Source organism: Equus asinus, chromosome 5 (genome assembly GCF_041296235.1).
Source record: "Equus asinus isolate D_3611 breed Donkey chromosome 5, EquAss-T2T_v2, whole genome shotgun sequence".
Taxonomy (NCBI): Eukaryota; Metazoa; Chordata; class Mammalia; order Perissodactyla; family Equidae; genus Equus; species Equus asinus.
The window spans coordinates 28895399-28919889 of record NC_091794.1 but is presented as its reverse complement, the minus strand read 5'-3'; the positions used below and the strand labels follow the sequence as shown (position 1 = coordinate 28919889).

The following is a 24491-nucleotide window of genomic DNA, read 5'->3' as shown; positions in this document are numbered from 1 at the left end:
AGAAAAGCAGGAGGCTGTCGGGTGTGATCATTTGCTCCACAAACCAGTGAATGGAAACAACTTGGGCTCCAAGTAGGCCTTCACACCAGCCACTCCACCACCCCACACAGCCACACGGCCCACGCGGAAGACACAGCCCTCCTGCAGAACCCACGATACCAGGATAGCATGTCTTACGTGGCATAAATCTTGCAGTTTTATCTTCCCAATTATCAATAGATGATAAGTCCCTAGTATTACATTTCACCCTTTCCCTCAGACCTCCTGACACAACATTTGGCTCTACATTGATTCTGACTGATGGGTTCCACAGGATGGTCACAGACATGATGTGATATGTGGAATGCAGTCCTTATTTTCTTCAAAGTTAAAAGAAAGAAAGAAAGAAATGGAAAAGTATTAAACAGGAAAATAAATCCAGAGAGGGCAGTATCCAAATAACTAAAAAGTAAACAAATGTATAAAGACATAGAAAAAAAGAATTGTGATTTCATTCATTTAAATTTTTATTTTGAATAGCTTCAATCAAAAAAGATTTCATAACGTTATTTACAGCGCTGAATGTACAATTATGACATATGCCTTTTTGACATCAGGGTACCATTCTTGAGCAGCAATACAATTTTAAAAATATAAAGATGCAGTATCATTTCTGATATAAAGTTACTTTAAAAAAAATCCAAAGTCTTAGGGAATTCACAAATCATAACAGGAAATAACTATTAATTTAATGTGCACATAATTACCAAACTTTAATACATTAAAAATATGTGTAAATGCCCACAGACTATACAAAAATTAACATCCCACATTTTGTTAAAAGTCCCCAACCACCTCCCACCATAAATATACAAAAACCTATTTTCAGATATGCATGCATGAAATCTTAGAATGTTTTCTAAAGCTTGAATTTTGCTCTTCTCTGGATATTGTATCTATAGCCGTTTTTGGAACAGAATATATAAACACTGATATATTATTTACCATGCCTTGAAACTGCGCAGTATTTTCATAAACATGGGAAACAAAATAAATAGAGTAAAAACTGCGACAGTTTTGCTTTTAAAGCAAGTGCAATTTGGAAAGCTTTCGAATGTAAGGATTATAAAACTAATACAAAAAGTATTTATTTTGTTGTTGGCTTAGCCACTTTTATTCAAGCATTATTTGCAGCATTGCTTTACAGCAGTTGGTGCTAGAAGATACAAAACATATAGTTACCACTATTTATATATTTAAGGGAGAAAAAAAACTTTAAACAACCCTGAGGGAGACACACATTAAAAATCCTGTTATTCATTTAAAAAGTTAAAAAGTTACGTATCATTATTTAACAATTACTTTCCTGGACACTTCTGTCCTTTAAGTATGTGCATAAATAAAATTTAAATCGGCAATATTTATTCATCTTAATACATCAAAATAATATATGTACACATTTTAAAATTTAGGTCTGTATACACTCAAATAATTTAATGTGAAATTCAGAACCAAAATTACTACGTAATGGTGACCTACAGAGAGAAGATTCAGTCTACCTATGGCACTGAGTAGGACCCACACTTGGATTCACAGATATTCTTCAAATAACATTCTGGAAGCCATCAGTTACATATGAGCAACCCACCTCATCTATGCTCAATTCTAACTTCCTAAATGCTTTTCCACCTACCTAAAAAACTCATTCCTTTGAAAACAATATGGACAGATGAGATATAAAACTCTTATAAAATCTGAATGTTAAAAAAGGGGGAGGGTGTCAAAAATATAGTTCTTGTGATTATGCTCTTAAAGATGTTAAATACAATCTGATAACTGGATTTTTAAGCTGCTACTTAGCAATTACTTTAATTATATGCTTCAGTATTTAAATCAAAGAATAAAATTTACAATTCTGGGAAATTACTGAAGAATAACACTTGTACATATTGAAAATCAATGTGAAAACTATAGAATGATCAAGAGAATAAGTAACTATGGAAAACAGTGCTAATTCACAGCTCAAGAGGTCTAAGATGCATAGCTTCATAGAATCATTCATGGAACAACTGTTCTTATCTAATGTTATCAATATTGTATCATACTTTCTGATGGAAAACTTCAATTATATTTTTGTAAGAATCATCAGTGGCAATAGCAATTAACAGTGATCCTGAGTATAACTTACATTTTTCTACAGTTACCAAACATCATTCAGGTCTCTGCAGCATCAGCAATGAGAACCATTTGGCTCTACCGTTCTGGGTAACATTTGATAAGTTGGTAAAAATACAGCAGGAAAATAATGATCAGCTAGTGGAAAGCACAAGCATGCTACTGGTTAAGGAGGAACAGAGGATAATGTCACAGAGTTCTAACAGTTTAGTATCCATGTTACAGCAATATCAGTTTCCTTGTTTATCATAACTGTGGGCTTTGCCAAACTGCGGGATCTTACTAGAAAGGCATTTTTAAAGATATTTTAATTTTGTTTAGAATTTAAACACTAACTAGGCAAAACAGAAAGGTGAAAAATATTTTCCACATTTCTTTTGGCTCAATGAATGTCTCTTCTTTAACTTTATTTCAATTTTTTTCTCCCAGAAATTTCCACAACCAAATACCCTCATTTGTAAACATTCAATTCAAAATTGGTACACTCTGACCTCTGGTGCCACCTAGTGGCATAAAACAAACTCTCATCAAGTTCACACTGCTTTGAAAAAAGAGCAGTCGGAAACCACTCGTTTTTAAAACCTCATTACGACAGAAGGGACATACATCAAACCTTAAGAATTTTAGGAGGTAAAATTCTAACTCAAAAAATTAAAAAAAACAAAAACAACTCACTATTATCCTATGTCTTTAGGCAATTAAAGACATAGAAGAAAATAAAGATTTACAATAATATAAAACCTGAGAGAAAAAAACAGGTATGAAAAGATATTAGAAATATAAATCTACATCTCGCCAAAAGAAATAATCTTTCTTTCTAGTGAAAAAGGTTCTACAACATTTAACTGAAGCAAATTATACTACTGACACCAGACAGAGCACAAGATCCATTTAATAGCTCCAAGGGACATCTCAAGAAGATAGTGAAGCACCTTGCTGATTAGAAAAATAAAAACCCAGGCAGTTTGTACAGAAAATATAAAACCATGAATGGAAATTACCTGAGTTGTTCTATAAGCAACACCGTAAAACTCACTCCTAACTCTAGGCTGTCAAAAGGAACTGGTGTAAGTAGAGAGAATTCTGTAGGAGAAATGTTAGAATCCAATGAAAACAGACTTGCTACCTACTTTCACTGGAGGTTAATTAACACCCTTTTTATTTATCAAGGACAAATTTAGGGCCTGGATACAAACGAGGACTTTTTCTAAGAAGGGGGTTGGAAAATAAATTTAAAGGTGTAAACTAAGTCTCAAACCTAATGTCTAAAAACCTACCAAATACCAACCTTCTTCTGTGCCCTATATAAAGAGTATCACTAGGGTAACAATCAAGAAAATTCTGGAAATATATATAGTATTTAGAATTACTTTAATTCAGAATTACTGGATGAAGATACAGGACTGTACAGACTGAATATTAATTTAACTGACAGGCCAAACTTTTGTTTTGTTTTCTTTTTAAGAAAAAAAAAGCTCTCAAATCAGCTACTGTATCAGAGGGGTCATAAATTGAAATGGTGCCATTCTGACACACAGGATCAGAAAGTCCTAAAATTACATCCTCCTCAATACTGCTACTAGCACACCACTGAGACTGAGCAACTGCTATGTTATGGTGATCTGACACGATCCATTCCCCTTAGCTAAAGCTTTAGCTTCTGTTGTTGTTTGAGGTTTTGGTGGCCATTCCGGATCAACCAGGAGCTCCTGAGCCAGGTACATGTACTTGGCCTTTGGCATCTTCTCTCTACAGTTCAGGGCCCAGGACAAGCAGCATTTTGCCCACCAATCCACGGACTCCTAAGAAAATAAGGAAAAAGAACACCACCCTAGTAGATGAAGGTCTGCTCATTTTTAACAAGTTTGTTAAAGCATAGTACTGTCACAGCACAGAACATAAGAAGAAATGACTTCTGAGAACAAACAAATGAAAAAAAATTGATGTAAAAAAAAGTCAGCTTTCAATTATTTAGGAACACATTTTTTAAGGTTACATTTTTAAATTATCAATGTAATTAACTTCTTATTTAGTTTTATGTACTATCTGCCCTCTTGAATATAAATTCAATGGATAAATTTTTAAAATAACTTGCAGATCTGGATTCCATGATTCTATAACACAAAATATCTAATGTTAAGAATAACTTTAAACTATTCAGAAAGAGAAAATTCTTTTTATATTTAATATGGAAACCCTCATTCTCTATCCCAAACTATCTTTTGGTACTATTGCTCCTAGCAACTTAGCCACCTGATCATTTTTAGAAGAAAGTAGTATAAATATATCATTGTTACTGTTAATATCACCTTTCAAAACATGAAGCATGATGTAAATGTTGTTAGGTCAAAATTAGATCTTAGCTCATGTTTAATGTCAATCACTTCTTTTAAAACCACAGTCTCATTAATATAAAAAAACAATTTTATTTTATAATGATGGTTTCCCTTGGTGCTCCACAATTGGAAAGATGTGCGTAGAAAGGTATAATATAAGCAAGTACTATTTCTTAGTATTACTTCACTAGAAAATGCTCTGCTGTCACTGAAACCCTTCTGGTGAATCCTGATGTTTTTCATGAATGTGATTTAGGTAAGTGATTCTTGGAGAAAGCAGAGTCCCTGGTTACTGTACAGAAATGTAAATTCAACAGAGGCCCTCAGAATTCATCTTGATTGAAATGGGAAGTAAATGACATAAAATTAAATGACTATTCCAAAACCTGTAGTTATAGTCACCTCAAAAAAGAGTCAATTTTTAATTATTTTGGCTGTCTCTTCTCCAAAGCAGAATTTAAATCCCAGGTTGTTTGTTTTGCCATCAACCTGTAAGCCAGGCTACAGCTAGGTCTAATCTCAGTCGAAGTCATCTCACAAAATGGAAGCATAACATAACCATGACAGGCCTTCTGATGTTAACACCCAAAATATTCTCATCATCAACAAAGGCAAATTTTTTATAACACATATATTTTGAAACATATGTTTCTAAATTGGCCAACAGAGAACAGCAAAAATACTTTAAAATGAAAACTCTTTGAAATGTTTTCCTGCTTTGCCTGGGTAGGTCTTCTCATCTTATCGAGACAACCCCCAGGGGCCTACCAGTCCTTCCTTCCACAGCACTGCGGGGTGGGCAGGTGGCTGCACTGAGGGCACAGTAAACAATAACTAAGTGCTTTTAAGGGTCTTCTAATTTACTCTGTCAACAAAACACAGTAAGCTGCACTGCTACCAAGAATTTACAGGCAAAAACGGTGGTCACAAGCTCTATGAGATTGGGGGGAGGGGGGCAGAGAGAATACAGATTGAAGGTTATTTATCTAGTCAACTCTTTACTGTCATAGGTGAAAAGAGTTATTACCACCACCTTAAAGAATTCCACAAGAAAATATTTAGCGCTAGGATACAGAAGAGAGTAGACATAGGATTCCTCACCCCTCCAAATAAACATTCCCTTCCAGTGGAAGCACATACACAACAAACCTGAATGTTTAATCTGAGATGATGGCTCACTGCTTAGATCTGTCTTTTTCCCAAGGTGTTTAAAATTCTTCAATCTAATTGTGGAAAAGATCAGTGTTCCTAAATCAATCTGAAAGCTGTCACTTTTTATTTTATGGCATGTGACACTGTTAAAGGATCAAAGGAAAAGGCTAATAATGGTGAACGCTGACTTTAACGAAAAAAACCAGAGACATAAAGGCCTTGTCTGTCCAGAGGAGCCGGCCGGGCTGAAGAACAATGCACAGCAGGCTGAGTTACGGAAAGTCACAGCCAAGTGTATTCAATTGTAAGACACACACACATAGCTAAATCCGCTGTTCCCTACCTGTGGAAAGTGAGGCAAGCAATAAAATTAAAACTAATTTCATTGCAAACAGAATCACAATTGAATAGTATTCCTTTTACATTAAAGGTGCATGTTTAAAAAATAAATCCTCATGTTCCTATTAAAAGCAATATACACTTGTTATGATTTAGAAAAAAATAAGTCACATGGAACACTAGGGATCCCCCTTCCACTGTAATTAGACACATATTCTGTTCCTCTCACCTGCCCAAAATACCACACATAAAAAATACACTGTAGGCAAGCATAGTTTGTTAGTTTGCAAACATAAACATACCCCTCACGTCCACAAACACAACAGAATTCAGTGGGAGTGAAAATGACAGGTGCTACAGGCATGCTGCAGTGAGAAATCAATCAAAGGAGCGATGACAGTGGCAAGAGGAGGGGGCAAGCACTGAGCAACAGGAAGGCGAAGAGGGGACGGGGGCTTAGAATGAGCACTTGGGTCTCCCCAAACATCCAGGCACAAGTCTCGGAAGCAGGAGAAAGAACACAAGGAGCCGGAGCAACTGGATCTTCTGGTTTGCTCCTGAAAGGAACGGTTAAACAACCAGTGTGTCCCTCAGAGAAGGGACAGAGGCCACCACAGTCCAGCAGAGAAACCACAAAGAACTTTAAAAAGATCTACGGCTAAAATTCTCCTGCTTCTTAAGACCATTCCAAGCTGTTCATTCTAGAACCCCAATGCCAGTTTACTCTTAGCAGTGTCTTTTAGGAAATGTTTTCATGGGTAGCATGTAAAATATAAAGCCATGCTTGTAGGAAAGTATGTTATAATGGTACTGTGGTTTTCATAAAACTCTTCTTCCATACCAATCCTGAATATAAAACAAATAAAGACAATCAGAATTAGTATTCTATCTAAATGCTAAGTGGCATAAAGATTACAACTAACACTTGGATTTTTCCCCAAAAAGGAAAACGTAATTAGGCACAGATCCTTGGATGGCATCAAACTACAGGATGGTATGATTCTAGTTCCAATCTACTCGAAGCAACCTCGGTTTACCAGACACAGGAGAGGCACAAGTGCTTCTCACTAAGAGAACAGACGGCACAGATCTTAAACAGATGATGGGCCCTCCACCGAAAATGTTCATTCAGTTGCTTAAGGGTGGAGTTCAAGGCATTTTTGGTGAATACCCTTGCTTGAAAAAAAAAAAAAATCAGTGAAATATCAAGAATCTTTTTTTTGTCAGAGAAAAAGTATTAACATCTGGGGTTACTAAAGAACGTTATAGAAAAAAATATTTAACTACATAAAAGTTTTAACTTTGATTATTTGCAAATGGTTTACTTAATCTGTTTGATTCAATGGACATTTACTGAGGCCACCGAGCATCAATAAGAGAAATTATCACTATTGGAAATAAATTACTATTATGTAAAAATCCTTCCTGTTATCTAAATTAGGTTAGCTGCATGAATGTCCAATAGGCCAAGTAGAACTTGATGTCTAAATGTCTTCTATTAAATAAAATAACATTTAAAAGTTTACCTGGTCTTTAAAGAGCAGATGGAGGCTTTCTGGTATAGGAATATTATGGTCTGGGTCCAGATAAACCTGAATTTGAAACTAGTTCTAACACTGTTTCCTCATCTGTGAAAACTGGGATGGAGACTAAAGACATTCCTATGTCTTAAAGGTTGTTGTAACACTTAGAGAATTTATACAAAATGCCTTACACAGTGTCTACCATAAAAAGTAGGTATTGATAACAGTAGGTATTATTTGTCTCCATTTTGTCATGTGATTGTTCTATTAGTCTGAATCTCTATGGTCCCATAAATAATATATGTGAGGAAGTGTGGCATAATGGAAAAAAACACTGTCCTTGAAATCAGAAACCCTGGTTTCAATTCCCAACTCTGCCATTCATTAGATGCATAACTTTGGCCAATCAACTGAACGCTGTTTCTTTATGTGTAAAATGAAATACCTTAAGATCAAGTGGATCCTGGAGGTGTTGTGTGGTGCCTTGTAGATGACTAGATATTTGGGACACGGTTACGAGACATTGCCAGATGGCGTTCTTGACTCCTCAATTCAGCTGCCTAAGACCTGGAGGACTTGGAGCCTAGTCCAGGGTCTCTAGGTTTGAAACTTTCAACCCAACTCAACGGTCCCTGGGTCTATATGGTAAGGAAGGAAAAGACGAAACAGGGCTTTCCCCCCCCCCAACATTAACACAGAAGGTTGGGAGTTGCAGCCTGAGGAGACCTCATAGGGTTCTTGGCAGGAAAGAGCACCAAACGAGCAGATGAGGAACAGGAGTTTGTGGTGAGGGACAGAATTATGGAAGCCACATAAGTCCTAGCTGCAGCACGTCACTCTCATCTTTGCTTTCTTTTTCACCTTATGGTGGGGGGTTTCAGCCTCGGCACTACTGACATCTCGGACAAGACATTCTTTGTTGTGAGGGGCTGTCCTGTGTACTACTGTAGGATGTTTATTTAGCAGCATCCTTGGCCTCTACCCATTACATGCCAGTAGCAACACCATCCCCCATCACCTGTGACAACCAAAAATGTCTCCAGATACGGGCAAATGTCTCCTGGGGGGAAGACTGCCCCTGATTGAGAGTGATTACCCTCACTAGCTTAGGGTAATATGACTGATTGGTTCTTGAAGGGTCACAAACATCAACAGTGAAACCACATTACACAGAGAAGTGTCAGAAGATGAAAGTATACCATTCCGTGCAAAGAGGTTATAAGAACTCTCTTTTCTAAAGCCAGTAATTTTTAAAATGTTTTCTTAATCATGACCATAGAAATTGAAGACTAAAATTCTTGAAGACTAAAACGTCTTGACTAAAATGACTTGCAGACCAGGTAAACACACAGGGCACGCTGCAGCCACCAGCTCCAGACCTCTCTACCTTCACTCTCTCCCCAGAACACCTGAGAGGGCGGACTTCACATTCAAGACACAAACTCTTAAAAGTAAGGGCAGATACTTGTTAACAAATATTTAGAAAACAGAGACTGAGCAAATGACAGAATTTTCTGCCGTTTAATTTTGGTTGAAAAGTGAGGAGGGATTTCCAATTCAAATATTTTAAAGGGGCTCTGATACACATTTTCAACTAAATTTTGGTATAACTCCTCTTCAGAACCTGCATTCTCTGTTTAGATAGTCATTTTCCTGTTTAACAGTCAGAGATCTTTTTGGAGAAGATGAAAACTTAATGTAAATGTTCTCCTTGGCTTGGGGGCCTTGCTAATACAAATATTTAATATGAGGACTGATGATATGAGTCAAAGTTAACCCTCTGAAGTAAGTAGGGCGGTAACCAAAAGGGAAAAAATATAGACACAGGGGCCTGAAGGACTTACACAGCTCTGGTCACACCCAGTACCAGGGACACTGGGCATTACACTGCTTTGAGGAAAAGAAAATGAAGCTGATTCCAGACTCACTCATCATTACAAAACTATCACTATTCATCACAAAGCATTAGAAAAGGAAATGGCACTTTACAGGATGATTTCTTTTAAAGCAACCCTGTGATATTATACAGGCATCAAGCCTGCTGAATTACCAAAATAAAGGTCAGGAAGTTGCTTCTTAGTTAAAAGAAGGCTAAAAATAAGTGAGGGACCCAACTTTAAATGCCAGGGAATCCTCTTGAACTCTGCAAGCTTCCTTGTGGCTCAGGATGAGTGAAAGATTCAGAACTCACATTGTAAAGCATACCACCCATCCACAAACAGCAATGGATCAGATAATGAGAACTGACACCATATGCTGTCAAGTTCTCTATACCCATAAAGCTGGCTTCAGAGCTGTTATCAAATGGCATCAGTTTAAAAAATAAGATTAACCTATATTTTCTATCAAGAACTATCCTTCAACATCCTAACACCAGGAAATAAGTTTTATTCATCTGCTTGTCTTTTTATTTTACCACAGAGCTCACATATCTTTTAAATAGATTACTTAAAATTGATCCAAAACGTCAGAAGTCTTAAGGTATGGTTTGTATAAAAATATGCACTATCTCTGAAAAGTTTCCTGAATGATGAAGAGGGCTATGTTAGGGAAAGCTAAAAAGCCACCCAAAATTAAGGCACAGAAACTGAAAATAAATCAGAAATAATTCCTCAAAATTCTGACCTTTGGACACTGATCCATGAAGAAACAATTCCCATCTCATAAGTACGTTTACATGAATCTCATTTAGCTTTTAAAGGGATTCATGAAAACCGAAAATATAAAATTTAAACCAGACAGAAATGGAAAAATTAACTCTCACCAATACACACAGAAGATAAGGATTGGAATGGAAATGAGATTTATGAAATTTATGAAGTCCTGAAAAGCCTGTTACAAATGTTTGCCATGAATTTTCTAGGGCTCCTTATAAGAAATAAAATGCCAGGCAGAGGGGAAAAGGTTGAAGCAACACACAACAGAACATCACCCTAGAGAAGGCAGAGCACACAACTAAAAGAGCCTAGATATCGTGAAGAATTCAGAGCAAGTGCTGGTTCCCAACCTGTGGTGGCTGTGTGCTGGTGAAGCGATATTCTCCTTGTTTGTCTCGATTGAACACAACTTTCCAAAGGACCATGTCAAGGAAGAAGTTCTGAGAGATATGCCAGTGAGTTAAGAATTAAAAATGACTAAGTCATTCTTTATTAGCGTGCACATTTAAAAAGGCTCACACAATGCTGCTTCATTAGCAAAAAACATGATTTGGTTTTCACATCGAGAATCTTAGTTAATATTGCAAAAGGATAAAGAAAAACAACAGGACTTTTGTAACAAATATAAATCATAAAATTTTAGATAAAATGAGACTTCTAAATTTTCCACAAAATATGGCTTTTACGTGAATCCTTGGGTCTTTCCCATATTAAAATAATGCTTATAATCTGAAGTCTTTTTCTTAACAATGAGTTATTTCCATTAAATTAATATATGTCAATTCTACATCTATGTAAGCTACAACTATAAATCAATATGATTTCATCAGAGTCCCACACAAATAATTCTTTTGACAGTGAGCAAGAATAATAAAGAGGAATTATAAAAGGATTCCCTAAAAATTCCATGTTTTAAAAACATTTTATCTTAAATAACATTTGAGTGAAAAGACTGACTAACTTATATTATAGAAAAAGAAAAACTTTTAAAATACAGTATCTTGGATGTGCTTTCTAGTGTCCACAAAATAGCAAAAATACATTGCATGGGGCAACTTAAAAAGATCAGTACCATAATGTCCATGCTGCCCACTCTATGGCCCAAATTTAAATGCCAAGTCATCTTTTAAAAAGATAACAAATCAAGCTTAATTTCTAAGTCTACAACTATGATCACTAAAGTATACACATTTTCCCACAAATTACCTAACTTTAATTCAAAAGCCTACCCTACGAAACCCTTAACTTAAAAATAACAACTGTTTATCTCCTTCTTCCAATTCATATATTGCTACTGTAGGATTGAATTACAACAGTTCTGAGAACAGACAAAATTTTATTAATAAGCAGCAAATGAGAACTTACTAGCTCCTTTAGAGAAGCCGACCTAAAGACAATCCTACTCGGAGAATAACTATATAATATACAACGGGCCAAAGAGCACTTAGGACTTCTAGAGGAAACTTAAAAGTAAACACCAAGGAGGAAGTTCCAGTAATCAATGCTGAGATAAGTTCATAATGGTCATTGTTTTATACTTTCAATAAGCTCTCTTATTATTACTATTTACTATATTTCACAGAGAAAGCCCCCCCCTTCCTTAAACAGGAGATTTTACTGTACATCACAGGACCGGTGTGGAACCTGCCCACTCTGATTTCATGGCCACTGGTTTACCAGTTTATGTGTCACCTGAAAACCAATCTTCTCTCCTTTCTATCAATCATTACTTTTTGCTACTTCACTGCTTATTTTCTCCTCTCTATATGAGTGCGGCTAAGTCATAAGATTAATATGACTACTATCAGCTCATCACAAAAGTCAGAAGAAAAGGCTAAATGAATTTAACTAAAATGAAACAAACTCTTTGGGGGCTTCCATAATTTACCTGTCCTCTTCCCCCATAACCATGAAATCACCAAGAATCCTAAAGCAGCAAGGAAGGAAGCCATTTGATTATCTGATGTGCTTACCTCCACAATGATAGATACAAGGGCATTGACAAGAACAATGATGAGAAGAGTTACACGCCACTGATACGGTATACACACTATCTGTAAGACAAAAATTTTTAACGTAAAATTGTAGTATGAAGTTGATACTATAGCATTGTATCATAATTTCCAAACTTACTGAATCCCTATTAGGTACCAAGCACTTTCGCATCCATTATCTACTCAACCCTAAACAATGCCACAATATAGACATTATATCTACTTTTCAGATGATCAAACTCAAAGTATAAGTAACTCAGGGTTAAAAAATACGTTAAGGTGGCTGAGCCTTGAGTCAAATCCTACTCACTCAGATGCAGAAGCCCACACTCTACCAGATCATGAATTTCCACTAAGTCCCTATTTTTAAAATAAAACCCTGTCTTTAAACAATGAGGCAGATACCAATCTAATAATGAAGTATTATCTAAAACTACAGTTATAAAGACAAATTCACAAAAGAACTGTACAGATCAATTTAAGAAATACAATCTAAGTTTTCACTTTAAAATCTATGATTGACTTCCAAGGCCTAAAAAATAAAAGATTAAAAAAAATCCCATTCATGCATTCAAGCTTTTAGTTAGCAAATATTTGCCTACGAGACCATGCTAGGTGCTGAGGACTGACACGATCTAATGTTTTAGAAAAACGCCTACAACTCCAGCAAGAAGGATCTGAAGGGTGGAGACTGCTATGGTGATCCATGCGGAGACAATGGCAGTCTGAACTCAAGTGGTGGGCGGCAGAAGAAAAACATGCATTCGGTCTGTGTCCCTGGATCCTGACACAGAGCTCTTAAAACCCCTGTAATTTCCTGAGTGATGGGGGTGATAGGAGTGTCTTACACAGAGCTTCTAAATCCTCTGGAATTTCCTGGGTATCAGGAGTGGACTTTGTTCTGATGAGGCTACTTGTGGTGGGCCCCTGGACAGCTGCATGGTGGGGGCTGGTCACCAAAACGACTAAGCCATGACTAGAAGTGTGGAACTTTCAGCCCATTCCTCCACCCTCCAACGAGGGCAGAGGGCCAGAGACTGAACAAACAACGGATCATGCCTATGTGATGAGTCCTCCATTAAAAAACCCCTAACCTACAGGGTTTGGAGAACTTCTAGGTTGATCCATGTGCTGGGAGGGTGATGCATCCCAACTCCACAGGGAGAGAAGCGCCTGCACTCAGAACCCTTTCAGACCTCGGCCTGGGTACCTCTTCATCTGGCTAGTCACCTGTACTTTTACTATATTCTTCATAATAAACCTGTAAATATAAGCAAATGTTTCCCTGAGTTCTTTGAGCCATTAAAGCAAATCATCAAACCTGAGAAGGGGATGTGGGAACCCTGATTTATAGCTGGTTCATCAGAAGTACAGGTGACAACCTGGGACTTGGAACTGGTGTCTGAAGTGCAGGCATAGTCTTATGGGACTGAGCTCTGAACCTGTAGGGTCTGCACTAAGTCCATGTAGTTAGTGTCAGAACTGAATTCTAAGCTACCGAGTTGGTGTCAAGAGAGTTGGAGAATTGGCTGGTGTGGGAGAAACCCCTACACATTTGGTGTCAGAAGTGTTGTGAGTAGAGGTAACAGCAGCTTCCTTTCAGGTGGCAAATGGGAATGGAGTAAAAAGAGAAACAGAGATTCAGAAGGAAACTTGAGAATCTAGCAAAAGACTGGCTATGCAAAGGAAGGAAAAGACAAAGACACACATGCACACTTCTGACTTGGATAAATAGCGGTACCAAGAAAGAGACGAAGCAGGATTTAGAGAACATAATGAGCTTAGTTTTAACAACTGGTGAGTGAGGGAACTGATGAGTGAACCATGTAGAAACAGTCAGTGTGTCAGTGGATACTCTTGTCTAAAGCTCAGCTGGGAGAGCTAGGCTAAGGATGTAAAGGTGGGAGTCTTCAACACACAGATGGCAACCACAGGTGAAGCCATAACTATAGATAAGATCACCCAAACGTATAGAATAATATGAGGGATCGTTACAGAAATGTGAGGAACAGTAACATTTAAGGAACACTCAGAAGGTTTGGAACTACAATGGAGAATGAGAATGAGGAGTCACAAAAGGAGGAAAAAATCAGAGGAGAGTAAAGCATCACAAAATTCCAGGGGGAATGTCTCAAGAATGATGGCATGGCTGACTTGTCAAAGACTGCTGAGGAGTCAAGAAAGATTGACGAAAAGAAAAAAATGAAGGGGACAAGTCCAGTGGACTTAAAATTATTATTAATTGTCTTGGCAAGGGCAGTTTCAGTAGACGGCAGGGACAGAAGCCAGACTAGCGATGGTTATATGGGAGATGAGTTGAATGTGGCACTCTTTCAAGAAATAATTTAGCTGTGAAGCAGCAGACATGTGCGGCAGGAGAGAAATATAAACATTTTGTTTTGTTTTCTTCTTTTCCTTAAAGTGCTTATCCAAATCCCTCAACAAGGCACGTGAGGAAACAGATGCACTCACACACTGCTGGTGAGACCATACATTGTCAACGTCTCCAAAGTTCAATAACACAGCATTTATAAAAATTAAAATCCTAGATACTCTGACCAAGCAATTCTACTTCTGCACATTTAACCTCTATATATACATTTATCCTTAATGAAGTGTGCAAGGATTTGCAATACGGCATTGTTTATAATAGCAAAACACTGGAAACAACCTAAATATCCAAGGCGGGTAATCAAATTATGGGAAAGTCCACAACATGGGATACTCATTCCATAAAGCTCATATAACTTTGATGCACAAACCTGTCAATAACATACAAGAAAGGAAAATTAAGTCTCATCTCACTCATGCAATCAGAAGCAAAAATCCTAAACAAAATCATAGGAAACCAAATTCAGAAGTTGTAAAAAACAATGCATCATGACCAAACTGGGTTTATTCTAGGAATGCAGTGATAGTTCAGTGCTGGAATTATCAGTCAACTGTAAATCACCATTCTCCAGGAAGAAAAACTTGTGTGATCATTTCAATTGGTAAAGAAAAAGCATTAGATAAAAGTAAACACCTATTTATGTTAACAAGATTATAGAAGGAAGCTTCCTCAATCTGATAAAAGAGTATATAGCAGAACCCTACAGCCCACAACATATTCAGTGGTGAAATATTAGGAGTACTCGCTTTAGACTCGGGAACAAGACAAACACATCACTGTCATTAATATGGTTAACAGACATGAAAAATATACAGAAGGCATAAGGACTGAAATGTCAGAAACAAAATATTTGTTATTTATAAATGATGACTGTCTAAAACAGAAAATCCTAGAAAATCTAAAAACTTAAGAATAAAGTTTGACAAGAATGCTGGATACTAGATGAATATCCAAAATAATCGCACTGTTTACACTAACATTCAAGAATCAAAAAGTCTAATTTTAAAGATACTTATCAGAGGAACAAAAACTATAATACTCCAGGAATAAATCTAACAAAAACTTGTATAAAAACCTTCAGAGAGAAAACTGTCAGACTTTACTAAAAGGCACTCAGGAAGATCTAAAGAAAGATAGAGATGTTGTTCATGGAAAGCGAGACTAAATCAGTTCTCCTGAATTTATTTATAAATCTAGTGTAACTCTAATAAAAATTCCAAGAGAGCTTTTCCTGATACGTGACAAGTTAAACTTAAAATCTATATGGAAGAGGAAAAGCTCGTGAATAATCAAAAAGATCATGATGGGGGCCAGCCTGGTGGCATAGTGGCTAACTTTGCATGCTCTGCTTTGGCAGCCTGGGGTTTGCAGGTTCGGATCCCAGGCACGGACCTACACTCTGCTCATCAAGCCACGCTATGGCAGCATCCCACATACAAAGTGGAAGAAGAGTGGCATAGATATTAGCTTGGTGACAATCTTCCTCAAGCAAAAAGAGGAAGATTGGCAACAGACGTTAGCTCAGGACCAATCTTCTTCACCAAAAAAAAAGAAAAGAAAAAAAGACTGTGATGAACAATGTGAGATGGGGACAGGGGTCCTGCCCAACAGTACATTGAAACTTCTTATAAAGTCATAGTAATTTGGACAATGTGATACTGGCACAGAGAAAGAAAGAGAACTAAAGAAGAAAATACAGAATCTCTCTTTGGCTGATAGTTATATATATGGAAAACTGATAGAGGACAGAAGCATCACTGAAGGATCAGTGGGAAAAGATGAGACTATTCAATAAATAATGCTGAGACAAATGGGTATTCAAGAAATAAAATAAAGAAATTCGATCCCCATCTCAAAGGCTATCCATAAAATTAATCCCAAATGGATTAAAGACTAGCTATGAGAATGGAATATCTTTAAACCATGAGATAGACAAGTCTGCCAAACCAAGATATAAAAAGCACAGAACATAAAACAATTGTTAAGCTTGACTACTGTAAAATTATAAATTGTTTTTAAAAAACATATTATAAATAAAGCAAAAGGATAAGCCACAAACTGGAAGAAGATATATGTCACATATATAGCCAAAATATTAGGAACTGCTAAAAATAAGTAAGAAAAAGACAACATCCTAACAGGAAAAAATAGGCAGAAGGCATGAATAGGCAATCCACAGGGGAAATAAAAGTGGCCAATAAACACATGAAAATGCTCAATCCCAGGGCCGGCCCCGTGGCCGAGTGGTTCAGTTCACACGCTCTGCTTCAGCAGCCCAGGGATTCACCAGTTCGCATCCTGGGCACGGACATGGCACCACTCATCAGGCCATGTTGAGGCAGCATCCCACATAGCACAACCAGAAGGACCTACAACTAGAATATACAACTATATACTGGGGGGCTTTGGGGAAGATAAACAAAAGAATTGGCAACATATGTTAGCTCAGGTGCCCCTCTTTAAAAAAAAAAGAAAATGCTCTATGCCATTAGCAATGTAAAATTAACATAATTAGCATATTAAAGCCATCATAATATAACATTTTACATCCGTTAGACACTTCACATCCATGCCATTGTTGGCAATGAGGTGGAACAACAGATCTCATATGCTGATAGAAGTGTAAATTGGTACAAGCACTGTGGAAAACAAATGGGCACGTCTTAGAAAGCTGAAGAGGACATGCTCAGAATTACACTAGAACACACCAGAGGAACCCTTTACCCCTGGTGATGTACCAAGTAATGGAAGGAGTATTCTACCCCGGATAGTGTTTACAATTCCAAGCACATGGTGATATTTAACAGCAGATGCACTTGTAGTGGGCTTTATTGCATTTAACAGCAGATGCACTTGTAGTGGGCTTTATTGCTGTTTTTAAATTCTCTACAGCAAGGCACCGCCCCTTCATTGCTTATACCTGGGATGTACCATACCACCCCCATCCCTACTCTTTGGTATGTCATTACTCACTCCCATACACTAAGAGACATGGACAAGAATGTTCACAGCAGCACTGTTAATACAGGAAATGACTATAACCAACCCAACTATTTACCAACGGAGAACGGAGAGATGAGTTATAGTATATTCCTATAGTGGAGTACTATATAGCAGTGAAACATGGATGTCAACATGGATGACGTTGGGGAAAAGCAAGTCACAGAAAAATGGATAGCATGATAGTATCAAGTTCAAAAGCAAGCAAAATTATCTTTTATGACTTCACACATATATGGTAGGCGTATGACGCAAAGCAAGGCAATTGGGTAAAAAATTAGAATAGTGGTTCCCTCGGGGTGCTTGGAGAAAAGTACACAACAGCTCCTTGCTAGTGTTGCTAATGCTACCTTTTTTAGGTTGGATCATGGACTCATGGGTGTTATTTTACCTCTTTTATGCTTAACAACTTAAATGTTTGTGCATATTCTTTTACATAAAACAAGTATTTCATAATTCATAGAGTTTTTAATGAAAAGAAGAATTAAGAATTCAATGGACAGTGAAGAAGATGCAGCAGGTGCAGATGACTCAAGGAGTAGGTCAATAAAGGACAGATCAGATAATGGGATCCAAGTTTCTTATTTTTAAAGATGAAGGGGCATTTAATTTGTTTGCAGACAAAAGGAAATAGAACTAGAAGCAAAGACTGAAGAAACAAGAAAGAAAAGTAAAATAACAGGTAGAGTCAATAAAAGCTTCTGTTTTTATTACGTTCTTTATGATTTTTAGGGTACCTGTGGGTTAATATAAATGCATCTTAGAAAATCTGGAAAGAAGAGAGGCTGGAAAAAAGACACATAGGCAGTTTAGTCTCCTTCCCCTTTCACAAGAGCAGAGGAAGGGGCTTGGTCTTCAGCCCCAGCAAACATGCAGAAGTCTGACTGGCTGTGTAAATTTCATGCAACACTAATGTGTCATTTTTCTATTACTGTCTTACTACTGCTACCCCAGACACTGTCATTCCTCAGACAACCAGTAACAACTGATTTGCTGGAGCCTTACCTGAAGAACCTCGTCAATAAAGGCAACTGGATGCAACATGATGAATAATATGAAAACATACAAAATAATCATAGACACAACAAAAAAATCTGAAAAAGAAAGGAAAACAATTAAATTAGGAAGTTCCTTTAAATAAAAAGGCATACAATAACAACTGGTATACTGTCAATCCTAAATTTGCTTTTGAATCTTCTATTTAGGTTAATGAAGTATACAAAGTACGTGCCTAGGGTGTGATATCATTCAGCGCAAAGGATTCATTTACGTGATGTGAAAATAATCAGCATTTATAAAAATAAGAGACAGACCTTTATGGAGATTTATTTGTATTTGTCCCAGATAGACGGCTACTTTATAAGATAATCAAGCCAATATATAATTCACAAATAGGAGACTAGACTATATACGGCAAAATGAGATTAACATTTAAAATATGTATGCAATGACAATTATTGTTGATTATAAAAATGCTGAACAACATTCTCAGTATTAGGTATGTTATAATCCTAAATAAAGGCATTCTAAATTGAATATAAGTGTATTTCTGTTAAGTGAATCCTACTTTTTCATTGACTTGCTCTGTGAAAATATTTCCACAGAAAACTTAGCTAAGAAGCCCAGAAACTGAGTTGATTTACTACTTTAAATGTGGGCTAACCCTGCGGCTTGAAGTGGTAGCTAGAAATGGTAAATTCCACAGTACTTTGTTAACACTTTCCTAATTCAAAAATCAAACTCCTTGCTCATGGCCATTTTGTGACTGGGTGCATATGCGCATAAACTTGCACACGCACAAGCATGCTCCACACAACGAACCGCAAGAGAGGCTCAGAAATCTCCCAGTTACACTGATAGCGCCTACCTTGTTCCCCTTTTTTCTTTGGTCTGGATATTTATGTACAAGCTCCTATTTGAGGTCAGCTACAAATCAAACTTTACTGACACCACATATGACCAAAACTCTATCATGACGCTTTCAGATTGGGAAAGGGAGTTAGTATTCTATTTTATGGACTGTAAATGATGGATGGGTCTGAATACTATTTTTAAATGTGGGAGTCATTCGTAAATATAAACTTTGTTAATATGTCAGTTTGAAACTACAGGCCAGTATTTATTGTTCTATAGAAACAAATATTATGTTTTTTATATATGTATTGTTTTATATATATATTAATACATACATTTATTGTTCTAGTAGCATTGAATTGAAAGTTACACTAACATTCAAGCCAAAAGTGAGAAAACTTGTTTACTATGAGCCACTGACCAACATGATCAAAATTTTGGGGCCTATGTTAGATAAAACAGCAATTTTTTCTAGATTTTTCTTTTTAAAACATCCTACTAAATTGCAAACAGGAAACATAACATTCTATTCAACAAATGCAGCAACTAAGTAATACATAAGTTATATATTCAAATAGTTATTATGGTCAGTTAAAAAAAAGGTGGAAAATGCTAGTTAGAAGTTCATAAACAAAAAAAGACCAAAAAATCAGAAAAAGGACAAAAAGAAATGGTCAGAATACAAATACCAAAGACAGACATGGAGACAGAAAAAGTTTTGTTTCAATAAAGTAATAGTCCATAATGAATGGAGAAATGAATTTGCCTTTTCAAATCCTATTGCATTTTTACAATTATAAGCAAAAATAGATTTGCAATCTAGTTTCTGACACACTGCCAGAAAAAAACATTTACTTGGGCTCAGAAACTTCTTACATCTACCTCAACAGTGCTTCTCAAATTTTCATCTGTCTTTCTCCTAGAGCCACCCCCTTTAAGGATCACACCTCTAAAACTCTGCCAAGATTTCCCTGTGAAGGAGAAAATAAACAATTGAATCTTTCCTTTGTTTAGCCAGGGGAGAAAAAGTGGCAATACTCAAAAGAATTTGACAGGGGAGGTGGAGGGCCGGCAGATTTATATAACCACCAAAGTGAAAAGATAATAAGGATTTCAACCAAGAATAGAAAAATCCGTTATTCATCCTAGAGAGGTGTGAGTTTCTAGTAGACGATGCTCTCAGCTCCTGGGCTCTCCCGGCATTGTCAGCAACTCCTCAGTAACCCTACTCAAGTGCAGCTAACACCCTTCACCCTCAGCTATCGAAACAAATGCTGTGTTGGTGGTGCTTGGGGGCTAGGGGAGAACGTTCCTTCACTTAAAGATTTAGATTCTGTTTTAGATTCTGTCACAAAGCTTTGTGAATATGAACAAGTCATTCAGGGTCGAATTATTTTAACTATAAATTAGGGATATGCGGATCATGCAGAAAAGAGTAGATTTAAGCACTTAACATGCAAAGCAATATGTAAACTGAAGTTATTATTAAACATGTCTCAGCTTATGGCATCACAGATTTGTTGTTAATGATCTCAGATCCTTTTGACAGAACATGGCATCAAAATAAGGCACCATAGAGGATTTCGTTCACATTCCCCTTAGTTAAGCGACTCAAAAATAAAACCTACCATAAAGTAAATAAACCCACAGTACTCGTCTATGGCTCTGATATATTCCTCTCTCATTCCTTCCTTAAAATTACTAACTGGGATTTTCCAACATGTAACTACAAATTCCAAGTGTTTTTATTCCTAGCCCCCTTCCTCACTCAGTTACTTGTCTTTAAAAGGCCACCGTATCCTGCAGGGCCTCTAGGTATCTGCTCCAACCAATTCAGCCATGGCAGATGAACAGGGAAGAAACGCAAAGGCCCGAAATGGAGGCATGCTGGCAGTTCGGTAATCATGCCTTCAGAGACTCAGAGCACTTGGATTTCACAAGCAGTAAATTGTAGGGATCAAGTAAGAAATTGTAGCAAAAACTGAAGCCAAATGCCAGAAATCACATCTAGTTAAATGAGAGTATAAGAATTAAGTCCATATCATCATGGCCCTTGAAACGACAGCATAGTCAAACAACAAAATATAACTGGGCTAAGCTAAAGTTGAAAATGGATAACCACTGACTGAAATTAGATTTTATTTAGAATCAAACTGAACCAGAAGAAAGCAAAAACCTCTGAAGACAATGCCTAAAATGCCTAACATTGAAATTACTTTTTAAAAATAATAATCTCAAGATAGATCTAATACATTATACTGTTTAGATATAGAGAACAGCAACTAGCAGGTCCTAACAAACAACAGTTAACTGTCTGTTCTGTAGGAGAAAACAAGAAGCTAATGTCAGCTCCACTGAAGCCTTAACCTTCCCCCATTCATTTCCATCTAGATTTACACTCGACACTGTATATTACTCCATACAGTTATACTTTATTTCTGTCTTTTCTTATTTTCTATTTTCCTTTCCTTACTTATCAGTAACAACTATATTCCAAGATTAGGGGACTCCAATGACAGACAAAAAAACAAGCTGTGAAAACTAGCAAGATATGTATATGTTGACTTTATTATTTCTATTGTATTTTTCAGGAGACCTTTTATGACAGTATGCACTTCTGTTTATCCACTAACAGACATGCACAAGCTGCTTATAGTGAAGACAAAGGTTTTGTGGCTATATTTTTGCTAAAATATAATTTCTAAAACACGTTTTAAAAAAAATAGTCCAGTGATCAACAATAGAGTTTATTATTCAAGCCAATTTCAAAGTAAATGGAAATATAAAATAACCTGAATTTTTGTGAAGTTTTCCAAATAATAAAAAAGATGTATTTAAAAAACAGGCAACCAGGGCCAGCCCCGTGGCTGAGTGGTTAGGTTTGCACACTCCGCTTCGGCGGCCCAGGGTTTCACCAGTTTGGATTCTGGGCGCAGACATGGCACCAGTCATTACGCCACGCTGAGGCGGCGTCCCACATACCACAACTAGAAGGACCCACAACTAAAATATACAACTATGTACTTGGGGGATTTGGGGAGAAAAAGCAGAAAAAAAAAAAGAAGATTGACAACAGTTGTTAGCTCAGGTGCCAATCTTTAAAAAAAAAAAAAAGCAAAACAGGCAACTAATACTCTCTTTTTTCAATTGGAGAAGTATGGAGAGGGTGGATTTACTTAGATCTCTAAAATTAACTTTCCTGATGTGACTGTCTGGCTTACCAACCAGTCTGAACACCAGTTTTCTTTATGTAAACAAAGTATTATTCTTTGATAGATGTGTTAGCTACCCTTGGCATGCTCAATATTTCCTTGAAATTTAAAAATATTGAACTAAAAATAAACATGTATATCAACTTTAATGATTAAGTTCACCTCATAATAAGTTAACTTTAATTACGAAGTCTCTCACAAGTATATTGATAAACCTTGCAGGGAAAGCTTTTCGTCCCACAGCAAAGTTCTAATATGGTTCTCAGTAACATAGCTTCTATTTGTTAGATAGGAAATATGAGTTCTTTTTAAAAGAGAAAAAGCAAAAACAGATTTCAGTATTATTGATACATATATTTGAACAGTCTTACCTGTCCAAAATAGAAAGTAATAAAACCTACAAGCCACATAGGGGAGAAGTAAAGAACAGATAAGATAATGTACATGAAATGCTTTGTAAACTCTAACTGACACAGAGATGCTAATAGTTGTTACTCCTACGACATACCGAAATCTGTGACCTGACACTTGCCAACCAGAACAGTGGCATTTCTCCACAACTACAACCAAAGAATAACTACTATTCATTCCAAGATACTGCAAAAGTCTAAAGTTCTATATGGAAAAAAATTAAGTTGTTCTAATATATTAATTAGTATATTCTCAATTTTTAAAAAACTGGCAATGTATATATAATAAATGATTTTTTTCCCCATAAACCTTAATTTTGATCAATCACAATGCTATCTCCTATTGCCATAGCAGACAATCTACATAGGCACAAGCCTCCATTCTACTGGCCCCTTCTGCAGTGGATGCAAAGGTGACAAAAATGAAGAATTCCAGGTGAATACAGGCTGTACCAGGGTCAAAAATGAGGAAAAGAGAGCTGGTGCTGTGCAGACCACCCAGAAGGAAAGTATGATACCCACTGTTCCAACTGAGGAAGCTCTGTTCCTGCTTCTAATTCTAACTCTCTCTGCAATGGGTTGTAAAAATAAAAGTTGGAGCCAGAAGTAATAGGATGTGAAAACCAGGAATGTTTAGAACTAGTGGCTTTATTTTTAAACTTTAGGGTGGCAGCTACCATGAGAACAAAACAAGACAGGAAACATCTAAATCACTAGGTTTATTCTATTTGTGAAGATCTATTTTTCTTTGAAAGGACAGTTTTAATGCTACTCTTCTTACATTGTTTTTAAAGAAGGGAACCAGGACAGAAATCACAATAAATGGCAAACTTACAATTCTTGTAGCAAGGTTGCCTGAAGGGTTTTCCTTTCGAAAAGGCAATTGCCACTATGAGGTACTGAAAACTGGAGATAAAAAACACTGTGGTATTTTCATAATTTTGTATATTCCGTGAATCAATTTCGGTTTCATTGTACAAATCTGAAGAATTCCAATGTAGGCTTCTTGTTGTATTACAAGCACTAAAACACACAAAAAAATTTCACATTACTAAGCACAATACCCATTTCCCCAAAGAAACCAACCTTAACTGCTTTGAATCACTACCATAACGCAAAGAGAAATAAGGTGCCGCTCACGGCCCGAGACCCAACAACATCAAGGTAAGCTACACAGAACAGGTAAGAGGGCAGAAGGGTTTTTTCTCTTTAGTCACACTCCAATCAGATAAAAAACTGGAAGAAACTTCATTAAGCAGTAAGCCCCTCTCACTTTTTTTTTTTCCTTTCTTCTTCTCCCCAAAGCCCCCCAGAACACAGTTGTACATGCTGGTTGTGAGTGCCTCTGGGTGTGCTACGTGGGACGCCGCCTCAGCACGGCTTGATGAGCGGTGCCAGGTCCACTCTGACAGAAACTCCGGGCTGCTGAAACAGAGGGCGAGAACTAAACCACTCGGCCACGGGGCCG

At 36.8% G+C, this 24491-nt stretch overlaps 1 protein-coding gene across 8 annotated transcripts in view; it reads right to left on the bottom strand.

The window, feature by feature from the left end:
• Positions 1-488: 488 nt before the first annotated feature.
• Positions 489-24491, bottom strand: part of ATP13A3 (ATPase 13A3) — an 81532-nt gene continuing 57529 nt past the window's right edge. For 4 of the 8 annotated variants that reach the window (XM_070509158.1, XM_070509157.1, XM_070509162.1 and 1 more), the window contains 5 exons: positions 23859-24046; positions 18553-18641; positions 12135-12215; positions 10512-10601; positions 489-3956 (listed from right to left, as the gene is read on the bottom strand). In XM_070509158.1, the coding sequence (XP_070365259.1) occupies positions 3762-3956; positions 10512-10601; positions 12135-12215; positions 18553-18641; positions 23859-24046 (643 nt within the window). In that variant the 3' untranslated portion in view covers positions 489-3761. Of the gene's footprint in view, positions 3957-10511; positions 10602-12134; positions 12216-18552; positions 18642-23858; positions 24047-24296; positions 24446-24491 lie in introns of all 8 variants that reach the window. The other 4 variants (XM_070509161.1, XM_070509160.1, XR_011503215.1 and 1 more) reach the window with 3 other exon arrangements.